We start from the raw sequence: 12,571 nt of genomic DNA on the forward strand, positions 1-12,571 counted from the left end.
TTTTTTTTTTCAACAGTTGAACATGGCCAGATATTTTTTAAGTCCGAAATAAACGTCTTTCCTGATAGTAAACAATCCGCTTAAAATTTACTCGATAGGTGGCGCAGGAGTCGATATATTTGGAAAACCCATATTCATGGCCCGATTTGTTTTAAATTTAGAACGTATGTTACTTAAATGGAAAGAAATAAGAAACCAAAATTTTAGCCGTTAGGTGCTGCGGGGTCGATTTTTTATTAACCGCTTATAAAAGATTGTCTTAAAGAAATTTGTTTTTAAATTACTTGTTTTCAACTATCTACTTTTAATTTTTTCATGAGTTTATTTAGGTTTTGAAAACTTGTCACAACTTTTCTTATTGCTTCTTAAATTGCTGAAGGTGGCATAAGTCCTAAACCGGTTGTATCCAAACCAAATTTGACAAGGGATGACAGAAACTCGTAGCAAAATACACCATTTTTATAATAGGAAATCAGTTAAAAATGCTTGTGTTATTAAAATCTCGATCAGGGTATTCATCTAAATTCGTAAATGCCTCGTAACTGTATAAACCTCGTAAACTTACTTAATTTTGTATGGAAAACTGGGTAATTTACGAGGTTTACACATTTTCGAAGCATCTACGCATTTAGATGAATACCCTGAATGAAAGTTTCATTAAAAAGTTGTCGGAAAGTGCATTAAAAGTGTCATTATCTTTAATATGTCTGAACATTTTTTGACAAGGAATGTATTTTTTTTATCGGCTAAGGTTACTTTTAATGAAAAACTTTTTTTGGCAGATAACTTCAAAACGGTCCAAACCACGAGCAGACCTCTCAATTTGGTTCAAACCGCACTTATTTTTTTGCCCTATTTTACTTCAGATGGTGCCTAATTTTTGAAATTGGCTCAATGAGCCAAATCCATCGTGTGTACTAATTTTTCGTCAACTAAAATTTCCTAGTTTGTAAAGATTGTACACGTATAACTGGATTATTTTAGTTTGTTTTAGAAACTTGCTTCTTATTCAATTTCTAAATGGGAAAGAAAGAAATAATTTTCTTGCGATTTATAAGAATGGCATTTTATTTGGAACTTTTTTTTATCAGTATTATGGCATTCATATGTAGGTAAGGGCAGTTGGAAGCCTTGACCACGAGTGATCTTATGACCCTATTTGCATGCCAATGACAAAACTCATCGCATACCAGTTGCTTTAACTACTGCGGATAGGGCCGTTAATTCGGTCAAAATATTTTATTCAGCGCCCTAAAATAGACAAAATTTTATGATTCGCCGGGGTAAACCGCAACTATTTTTATTGAGACGTATGTATGTAATATAACTACGGACAAAATATTTGTTTGCTTACGTGCGGGACTCATAATTGAGAAAAGTTTAGAAAATAAATTAAACAAACAAAACAAAATCTAAACAAACTAAACTCAATTAAAACAATTATATGAAGAACATGATGGAGAGAAGTTCAAACACATTTAAAACCAAATGTCAGCCGCTGGCAATGCGTACAATGGCTGCAAAGCTAAAGCAAGGCAGTCATTAAAAATTTTTATAATTTCTACTTTATAGTTCATTACAAAACAGAAATTAATAAAAATATCGCTTTCCATTTTTGAAAGCCCACTAACATTTTCCAGTGGCTAGCTTTTGGCATGGCATATTTGAATGACAGCTTGGAAAAATATATATCTGTATGTATTTTTTACAGCAGTATTCAAAGACGACAGCAAAATACGACACCGAATTTCAGCCAAATACACGGGAATTCCCAGCCAGATGCTTATACGAAAATTTTGCCATTGTGTGAAAAAGTTTAAACAAATGTGTAGAATTATGTTAATAAGAAAGTAAATAAGTAAGTTTTTAAAATATGATTAGTGCACATAAAAGATGTATGTATTAATATGCAGGTATTTGTATTGATCCTACAAAAACATATAATTTAATTTCTTTAGAGACGGACAAACGCACCGAAAACAATGCTGTTAAATATGTTTTTAGCGTTGAAAACGAATTAGAATTTTTAGCAGGAAAACAATAAAAACTATCTTCTTGAGTAACATAGCATTGATCGAATAATTCACGAAACTGTGCCAAAAATATTTCAAACATCCTGAAACTCTTACTTATTCATAAAAAATTATACATGGCTTAGTGGATTAAAACTTTCTATCTGAGAAATTTACTAAGCAATTTCGATTTTTAATAAGAATTCTGGAAAAGTAATGCTTTTACTGGGTTTGAGAAGTAATAAACTTACGGTAAAATAGGATTAATACTATAAAATTTAGATTCCTTTTAAAAATTTCCCACATTTTAGCCATACTCTTGGTAAATTACATATATATTTTTTTTTTTTTTCAAATATTCTTGTTTCTGAATCCATTCCAATTACTAAGCAAATAACTAAGCCTGAAGTTGTTAAATCCGTTTTTTATGAATAAATAACGAATTTTAATGTGTTAGAAGAATATTACAATTTTGTAACTGCTTGATCTGGCTTACAACCTGTCGTCGAGCGGCAAAACAAGGCTCGTGCAATTTTCTTTATCATGTTACATATGTGCATTCATTATTATAAATTATCACGCGTCTTTTTTATGACTCTAAACTAAACCTTGTATTCCAAATGCGTTATTATGTCCGTAAAACATACAATAAATGGTTAATATGGAGTTTTGCCAATGCAGCGCGCCATAGAACGGCACATGCTATTTGCGGACAATTGACAAAATAAGAAAAAAGTTAGGTGGTTTTAAACGTATGCCGCCCATCTAACGATTATAGGTGGGTAGTAGCGTGTTAAGTGTTATAAAAGTAGAAACAAGTTGTTGGAAAGCAATACAAAGACGTACTCGAACGCAGCAGCGACAACGTAAAATTCATTAAAACTCAGACGATACGTACCTTTAGCGCGCTTTGGATCGCGTTGTTCGTAGCTGCGGGATCGTGGCTCTGTATCGGGACTGATGGGGCGTTGCGATTCCAATGAGCCGATCTGCTGTACGGTTTGTTGTTGTGACGCTAGCTCTTCGTTTAAGCGCTTAGCCAAGTGCGCGGCCTCGTGACCACTCACGGTGTGATGCGCCCCAATTGGTATTGGTTTCGATTTTATGTGATTGTTGCGTGGCGGTGAATCCTTTTCGTAGCCCTGAAAACAAATATATAGAAGGGATGTGTAATTATGTCATAATTATCGCACTAATAAAGAATTGCTCACATCTGATTGGCTCCTTATAGGACTATCCTCTGAGTCATTCTCTTCCTCTATGCGTGCGGGATTCGCCTCGTCACCGGCAGAATTGTTTTTCAAAATTCCACTCACGGAACCCTTTTCACGCAGGTGAACATATGAACATTAATAAAATACTCACATCATACTTTTCTAGTCTACTGTGGTACTCACCATTTGCTTAGGATTGCCAGAATCATTCCGTGAGTGTGGACGAAAGCCTGGACCAGGTGGTAAATTCTTCTGTACACAACAATTAACACCAGGGCTAAAGTGTAACTCTACATGGAAGCGTTCTTCCGATGTGGGATCCTTGGTCGGATCTTCGTACAACATTATTACGACTTGTGACATGTAATTCAGTTCAGATACCATCGAAATATAATCCATAGCACGCCGCCATTGCTCGTCGTTAAGCACATTTAGCAGGCCGCCATAGCGCAAAACAGTCAGCAATGAATGCACATGACTTTCGCTGGTGAAATATAAACGCGTGCGTACATGGCGGCCTGGACTGGCCACACCATGACTGTAATGCGGATTCAGCCTATTTACCGACTCATCGCCTACTTCCTCGATGTTTCGCTGCAAATCGGCTTTGATCTTTTTGAGCAGTGGCGTGCAGATACCCTGGCCGATGGCCAATTTTTCTTGCACAGTTGAACCGTACTCCTGTGGTATTACGATATCAGCCAGATATTTAGCGTAAATGTATAACTCTTCGGCCTGATCGTATTGCAGCGTATGCTGATTATGCTGCAGATCGTACTTGATGCAATCGTATATGTCTGGAACTTTAGAAATGTCATATTGTTTTGATTTTGTGCTAAAGTCTTTTTCAATTTTCTCCCAACGACGTGCCATCAAGTCCCAAGTTTCACCGTGGTATAGTATGGCGTCTTTAGTTTTGGGATCTTCTTTCTTTACGCTTATAATTGTGAGTAACTCTTTGATTAATTTGTGGACGTGATTACAACATTCTACTGGATTTTTGACGAAGTCCAAAGCTTGATTTATTGATATGCTATTGCAAGGATTTATGGCCTCACGATCTTCGGCTGTGAAATCGCGATCAACACGCATCAAATCATGTAGGCGTTGTTTTGCTCTGAAAATATTATGGATTTTATTAATATTAAGAAATCGTGGAATTTTTTACGAATTTTGAGTTGAAAAGGAAGGGTATTTTTACAAAGTATTATTTTACTTGCTTCGAATGTATGCTTGTTAGGGGCAAATCTTGCAATACATTTTTGGGCAACTTCCCGATGACCTAGAGACTTGAAACAGTTGGCTCAGAGCCCGATAACAATACAGTACGAAATATGTGTTAATCCTATTGGTGGCGCACAGTGTGCTTTTTGAACACCCCATGCGAATTAATCGTAGCGCTTTCGACAGAAGCAATATTTTGATATGAAACAAAATGGTTTTGAAAGCTAATTTTATTCCCTTTCATGGAAAAATACTGCCATTGACCCACAATTACTCTTTGCCCTTAAAAAAATTGGTCAAAAATAGTATTCTTCGAAAAAAACATGCAAAATCCACCGGATTTGTTAAAAAAATGTTGTATGTTTTATTACACTAATATTATAGATTTTAATACGAGAAATACGATTCCACTGTTTAAAAATAGAATAAAACAATTTAACACCTCAACTTAAGAAATGCATTTTTGATAGCATTTTTTTTATTTGCATGCAGCTGTGCATCCTTCTCACAATTTTATATTACTCTAATAACAAGCACGCTGTAGTACTATTCAAGATCTTTAATTTGAGCCTAGTCCATAGGCCCTTTGAGATCCAAATTATAGCGATTCTAAAGTTAAACTTCGAAATTTCATTCGACATTTTTGCATTTTTTTTCTTCTAATTTCAGAGTAAAAACTCGTACTGCAGATTCGAAGTTTGGTTTAAAATTGTTATAACTTGGCTCTCAGAGGGCCTAAAGATTTCCACCATGGCTCAAATTAAAGATCTTGAATAGCACTACAGCGTTATTTGAGTGATATCAAATTGTAAGAACGATGCACAGCTGCATGCAAATAAAAAATGCAATCAAAAATGCATTTCTTAAATTGAGGTGTTAAAATTTTGTTTTGATTTTTAAACAGTGGAAGCGTTTTTCGTCTCAAAATCTATAATATATACAAAAATTTTTTTTTGAAACAAATCCGATGGATTTTGCATGTTTTTTTCAAAGAACACTATTTTTGACCAAATTTTTTTAAGGTCAAGTAGTAATTTTGGGTCAATGGCAGTATTTTTCCGTGAAAGGGAATAAAATAAGCTTTCAAAACCATTTTGCTTCATATCAAAATATTGCTTCTGTCGAAAGCGCAACGATTAATTCGCATGGAATGTTCAAAAAGCACACTGTGTGGGGCAGGAGTCGAGATATTTGAAAGCCCCGTATTTATAGTCCGATTTGGTTCATAGTTAGAACGTATAGTACTACATATTTAAAACTACATAAAAAGGAATAACTCCACTAAAAATTGTGCACGAGTCGATATATTTGGTAAACCAGTATTTATGGTCCGATTCCGTTCANACGTATAGTACTACATATTTAAAACTACATAAAAAGGAATAACTCCACTAAAAATTGTGCACGAGTCGATATATTTGGTAAACCAGTATTTATGGTTCGATTCCNCTTGATGGCCATTTATAGTCATTTGTTGAACAATAAAAAAAAATGCTGGCAAATTGTGCTATTGAAAAAAAAAAATGCTGCCAAAATCAGTTTTTGCTGTTCAATAAACGACTATAAGTGATCTTAGGATCAAGACGAAGAGATGGTATTTTTAGGGATTGTAGTCGAAAGTTCAAGAAAGTTTAAGCTTAANCCATTGTATGCAGTATACAAAACTTCAAAATTTTTACAAAAAAAGTTTATTTTTTTAAAAGAATTTATGACCAAATAAAAGGTAAATAAATTACCTTTATTTTAATATGTGTAACCATTCATGATTCTCAAATATTTTTTTTTAAACAAGTCTTGGCTAACAACTTTGTGTTTTACACTCACTTATGGCAGTACACAAAACTTAAAAATTTTTATAACAAAAGTGAATTTATTTAAAATAATTTATATCTAGAAGAAAAATAATAAGACTACCTTTATTGTAATTAGCATTCTGCACTCGCACAAGGCCGTACCCAAAACATAGAAATTTTTGCAAAAAAAGTTAATTTTTTTGAAAGAATTTATAACAAACAGAAAAGTAATTAAATTACCTTTCTTTTATTTAGCATTAACAACAAGAACTTTTAACCATTTACAAAAAAAAAGNCGGATTCGTAATCAGCACAAAAAAGTATATCAAAAATAGCTTTAACATTTGTCGCACCAACATTTTTTTTCATTTTTGTTGGCCTGTGTTATCTATATTTGTAGAAAAAATGTGTAATTTAAAAACTGTCACATTTTGTGGTTCATTTGAGCTTAAACTACTGAAAAGTGCACCGAAATATATCACAAAAGATTGTAATCACCCTTAATATTTTGTTCTAATAAAGACTTAAAGACGTTGTTGATGTCGTTGTAGCGGCACTACTAAGCCCCGCTCATTATGGTTTGTCCATCGATCGTTGCCGTCAAGCTCAACTAACGGTAGACACAAAAAACGCCAGTTTCGACGGGGTCGGACCAAAGGGAGAGGGGTGTGAGTTGAGTGGGATTGAGCTGACATGCGTGCGGCGAGTCTCCACATGCCGGACACTCATTGGGGGTATAAGAGTCTGGACAGGTAGCTGTTGAGATGACTGCAATATCCAGACCGTAACTGGGCCAGAGTAACGCGGGTCTCTCTGGTAGTTGAAGCTCCGTGTCTGCTACAGGTGGTCATTGGGCCGCGATCACGGCATGCACGGAGTCGTGGTAGGTGGTGACCGACTCGTCGGTACGTCGTCGGGTCCAGTGATTGGTCAATGTATGTCGAAGCTCTGTCTCGTCTACGTCTGGTGGTTGTGTACCTAAAACGGCAGACACAAGTCGAGAGTCTACATAACTCGAGACTGAATCCCTGTGAATGCCGTTCAAGACCTGTCGGTATGCTGTCGGGTCCAGAGGTTGCTTTATGCTGCATGTTATCGATCATTCGTCAGAGACAATTGCCGATCTCCTTATTGAGATCCCTGATGCGGGCAACCCCTGACAAAGGTTGTCACGCTCACTGGCTAGGACAGCCGCTTCAGCAGGAAAATTCGGACGGGGGTCTGAAATGCATCCAGCTGGGGAGGAAGCGGGCTGCAGCAGCAGTGACAACCCTGCGGAACTTACGCTCACCTACGTGAGCCTCGGTTGGTGTGTGAAGGGCAGAGAAGGTGCTTTCAGTAACTTCCACGAAGCCGTTCCAATCAACTTTAGGAAAGTTGGTGTAGGTTCGGTGTTTCGCGGAAGCGAACTCGGCAGGTTTATTAATAGAGGTGACATGGGCAGGTGGTCTGATGCTAAGGTCAGCATAGGTCGCCACGTTATGCTGTTTATCAGACCATCGCTTACAATTATTATATCAGTCGAACTGCTGCAGCTGCCCATAATCCTGGTAGGTGCGTCATCGTTCATTGTGCAGAATGTCGAATTGTCCATCTGCTCAGCCAAGAGTGTCCCCTACGATAATTCGATAGGCTTGGATGCCAAAGGTCGTGGTGCGCGTTAAAGTCACCGACTATCATATGGTGATATCCTGTCGGGCAGCTGGTAACAGGGGGTATGTAAGCCTTAAATATTTCGAGCTCGACATCGCCTGGCCCGATAGTAATACCCTGACATTCTAGGTTGGTAACCCTGCGATCGATGCCACGCCACCACCATTATCTCGCAATGTTGAATTGCTGTGCAACTTCGCAGCAATTAATATTCCATGCCGTCCCATAAAGGTGGTTATCTCCTCGACCTTGCTTTGAAGTCCGTTACAATGAATCTGCAAATTCTTCGTGTGCCTAGGGAGACTTATTTGTATGTGGGATGTGAGTGATGTATGTTGCCTTCTCGCAACAGGCAGGTATTGCAGTTGACTGATGTCACGTTACGGAATATCCTGGCCTGGCACACCGAGCAGATTGTCGGAGGAACTAAGAGTTGTTGGCGGCGGCGTGAATGTGTGGTGGTGCTGTTGTGTCTGTGGTGTGGTCTATTGTGTTTGTTGTATGGTCTATTGTGTTGTGTTGTGGTGCGGTCTTGTTTGTGTTGAGATGCTGAAGCGGGCCCGTGTGTGTCGCGGAGACGACTCTGTTTGAGCAGCAGGTGGCCACGTATGCCGTGGTCTACTGCCGATGAGTGCTGAGGCCTGAGCATGCTCGTAGGTGACTCCACCCATTACATGCACCTGACTGCGGTAGAGTTAGGATGTAGCCGTCTCTGCCACACGCAGAAGGTGTAGGTTTCTCGCCCAGGGTTTGACTCGATACCAGCCCTGAGCAGAAGAGTACGTAGCACATGTAGCTCTATGGACGAAAAACGCTTGAAGTATTTCACCGACCTAAACGGGGTTAGATCGCTGAAACAACAGCCGGGTAAAACCCGAGTCATTCCGGTACGTAAAACCGGCAGTCGTGCGAATGCTGTTTTTTTATTTGATTTTCTTTCGAATGCATTAAAAATACTATACTAAATAGTATCCACTTACAGGGTTTGGTATTTACTAGAGTCACAATCATTATCCAGCAGCCCATTTGTGTTAGCGCTCTTAACCATTTGGACCAAAATCGGTGTAAGCTCTCCCTCCAAAGCCAGCAATCCTTTAGCAAATGCGGCTGCTGTCATTTGGACACGGCCTTCGTCAGAGGCATATATTTTCAAATCATGCCGGAAAGTGGAGTGCAGTCTAGTAATTAAAAGAGTTTTTATATTTTCAAAAATATTTTATTATGAATTCACCTCAACAAGCCCAATCCTTGTGTGCCAGAGTAGTCCTGCCGACCCTGACCACCAGGGTACATACAACGAAATATGCGACCCAATTCCTCAGCTTGAATACGACCTGCAGGAGTTAGCTCCCCGCCCCATTTAAGGATCAAAACAAGTGACGGCTCCTTCGGTGCATCTACTTCAAAGCACAAATAATTAAAGCAAATAAAAGAAAAATCGAAACAGAAGATATTACAAAAATGTTGTTAGTTGCAAATTTGCTGGCATGCGACATTATTTACATACATATGTACGTACATTTATGTAGTTTAGGAACATGATTCAATTAGTAGGTTTGTTCCACAAGCTACTTGTAGAAAAGCTCGAGCAAAGTTCAAACTGTGAGCGTATATCAAAGAAGAAACTCTAAAACTTACTTGTGCAACGCGTGTGTGTAACTCGTAACTTCTAGTAGCTTGTGGAACAAACCTATCAAAGGTTTTGTAAGTAGTTTTTTTCTAAAATTTGACACTCCCACCCACAGGGATGTTTTTTTTTTAAGCAGAAGGAAAAGGGGAAGAATTCAATCACCTTTCAAAAAGTAGCGAAATTCCACAAAAAGGTGTTCATAATAGTGCATGGTAGTATTTGCTTTGATTATTTAATTGAAACCAACTTAGTTACATCGAATATAACCTCTGATAGTTATTAAAAATAATTATTTGTATGTAGATACGACGCCTAATTTCACAAGAGAGGTTTTTTTTTAATTCTCCCTTAAACAGTATACAAATTTATTTGGATTTAAATGGACAACAATATTATTGAATGCTAGCTTTCTAATGGGACTATTTATTTTTTGCGGACCTAAACGTAAAATGGCGCTTACGATATTTTTCCTGAACATGTAGAGGAAAGTTATCAAAGGATTGGCGATGGCGATAGTTTTTATGTTGTATAATTTGGACATTTATAAACGAAGGACTGCGGGTACTTTAAGTATTGTTTGAAAAAAACTGAATTTTAAATCAATTAAATATAAACACTGCCAATCAGCAGAATAAGCTCAACATATTTTCGTTTGGTGCATCTACTTGATTGTCCCCAAGTTTTCTTGTAAATCCATATGGCCGTATGAGCTGGTGTTAAGATGGCGATTCGAAATCAGTTGCAATTTTTTCTATACGAGGGCATGAAAGAGTTTTAAAAAGGACACCGACATACGAGCTGCGCTGCACTTAGTGATTGCAGCTGCAATTGCATAATGCACTTAATTTTTATGAGGGAAAGAAGCTGATTTTGAGTAATTCAGTTGTAGCAAGTGCCCATGGAACTTTGGTTACAACTACAGTTCAAACTGCTATTTATAATAAAGTTCTGTAGACATAGTGTTGCTATCAATGATAAAATTGTAGGAAAGTGTAAACAAAGTAAACGATAAAATTAATCTTGCTTTTTTCCGAAACGGTATATATTCAAAGTCTGTAATTTTGTAGGACGTTGTAACTAGTATTTGTGACCTATTTACACCAAAAAAATTTTTTTCGATAATTTGTCGCTTACGATAAAATCGCAATTAGGAGTCGATATATACCAAGGTTGCGAACGTCAGATCGTGTACAACTTGAGAATGGATGGCCCACTTTGAGCTGTTTATCTGTTGTTTTTTTTTGCCTTATAAGTTCTTTGCGGTACCATTTACGGTTGATGGATATGAAGAAATTGTTTGTGGAAAAATTATATAATTTTGATAAAAATGACGCCATAAAAAACATTTATCGCTTACTTTTCTTTCGCGGTTATGCCTCGATTGCTTCTAATACGGTAACACGAATTCTTTGATATTGAACTTTTAGGGCCAGTTTTTCAGTGCAAGTTTAAACTGAGATCACGTAAACCGCGTTGTCTTGACCAGCTCGAGCAGTTAATCTAAGTTTAAATCACAGTCGTGCACTGGAAAACTGGGCCTTAGTGTTCGGGTGACATTATGCCACGGATCAGAATATCAAAGATTGTCTAACACAGTCGCGATTGGCGATTCGTGCTGGTCGAACTCAGGAAGAATGAAAACGTCACGCTGCTATTGAACGATTGCAATTACAAAATCGCTCCAGTGACTTAACCTAGCCCATGGATAAGGTTTGCAAATATTATATTGCGTCAAAGTCTCATTCGGAGACACCACGATTGTGTTGTGTAGGTCAATGCCTAAATACATTCGTTGCCTCATTTTCGAGAACAATTGCGCGCTTTACTTTACCACGACTTGGCAGAATCTATAGGTCTTCACGAATGTCGACAAATACATTTCGGCATTTAAGGGAATTTCGTCTCTTTAGCCTACATTGAATTTCTGTGGGCCAACGATTCTCAGGAACAACCATTTCTTCAAATTTAAAAAGTAAACATTTTACTACTAAGATTTTAAAAATATTCTTAAAACTTGCAAAGAAATTTGGAAAAGAAATATCACTGTTTTTGTTTTTAGGAGTAGAGGGAGTGTCATTGATAAAATTCGAGCAAGAGAAAGTTTTTCTTAAAAAACCTTTCATTATTGAATCATGGCTTAAGCAGAATATACACAATCAGACTTGTATGCATACTTGGTCGCTTGTCAGTTCAGTATACACCTATGCGACACGTTGTTCAAACTTCATTTCGTTGTAATCGTTGAAGTGAACGAACATAACGGCATACGGATCTACGTCTTCCCAGCAAGTATTTATAGGCACAAATTATTCATACTGGACTCTTATTGCCCTCACACGCGGCTCGTTATTGAGTCAAATTTGTAGGTTTTTTGATGAATATACTAATACGGTTTTTTTTTTTTCAATAAATAATTTGCAAAAGTTTCGGGTGGCCACCGCCCCTCTCCTCCGGCAACACAGAAAGGAGAATTCTACTTAGTAAGTGTTTAATCCCTAAGCGCGGCCGAAGACCGCCCACGCAAAAGGAGCTTAAAAAAAAACACCGGAGCCTGACGCCTTTACCTTTATGCACTAGAAATGGTATATACCATGGGTGGGCCCTCTCTTCTCCGGCAACACGGAAAGGCTCAAGTCAGTGCCTTCATCTAATCAAACCAAGCGAAAATTTAGATTTTTCCCCATTTTTGTAAGGCAGCCGGGAAGGAGTTGCATTTCTGTAAACAGCGGCTCATGACCGTGCCTCTCCCGCTCCGCCCACCACGCACACAACGTAGAGGAAAGTTTCCGAAAGTTTCTGTCATACATATGTATATGGAAGTATGTGTTAGTATCTTTGTTATACATATCGTCACCTGAAATGGAAAAAGTCGTAAAAAGCAACTTCAATAAAGTAGAAAAATTCGTGACTAATATTTTTTTTCATAAAACGATGTGGGGAGTTGTAATTCGATGGAATCCATCATATTAATCAAAAGTGAATTTTGAATTCTTTATCAGTTACGACTTTTTGCATTTCAGGAACGATGTTTTTTCCGTCGTATTG

General features: G+C 37.5%; 1 protein-coding gene and 1 long non-coding RNA gene across 8 annotated transcripts in view; one reads left to right on the top strand and one right to left on the bottom strand.

Annotated features, from left to right (window-relative positions):
- Positions 1–2,689, top strand: part of LOC108358486 (uncharacterized) — a 5,546-nt gene extending 2,857 nt beyond the window's left edge. The window contains exon 2 of the long non-coding RNA XR_001846781.1: positions 1,712–2,689. This is a non-coding gene — a long non-coding RNA (uncharacterized LOC108358486). The remainder of the gene's footprint in view (positions 1–1,711) is intronic.
- Positions 1–12,571, bottom strand: part of LOC108358482 (inositol hexakisphosphate and diphosphoinositol-pentakisphosphate kinase) — a 200,618-nt gene that overhangs the window by 37,128 nt on the left and 150,919 nt on the right. For 6 of the 7 annotated variants that reach the window (XM_017609850.1, XM_017609849.1, XM_017609851.1 and 3 more), the window contains exons 10-14: positions 9,128–9,296; positions 8,877–9,074; positions 3,410–4,343; positions 3,224–3,334; positions 2,911–3,154 (exon numbers count right to left, since the gene is read on the bottom strand). In XM_017609850.1, coding sequence (XP_017465339.1) covers positions 2,911–3,154; positions 3,224–3,334; positions 3,410–4,343; positions 8,877–9,074; positions 9,128–9,296 — 1,656 coding nt within the window. The remainder of the gene's footprint in view (positions 1–2,910; positions 3,155–3,223; positions 3,335–3,409; positions 4,344–8,876; positions 9,075–9,127; positions 9,297–12,571) is intronic. The other variant, XM_017609847.1, reaches the window with a different exon arrangement.

This window comes from Rhagoletis zephyria, unplaced genomic scaffold, assembly GCF_001687245.7.
Source record: "Rhagoletis zephyria isolate East Lansing unplaced genomic scaffold, Rhagoletis_zephyria_1.1 Rzeph_scaffold_00259, whole genome shotgun sequence".
NCBI classification, from domain to species: Eukaryota; Metazoa; Arthropoda; class Insecta; order Diptera; family Tephritidae; genus Rhagoletis; species Rhagoletis zephyria.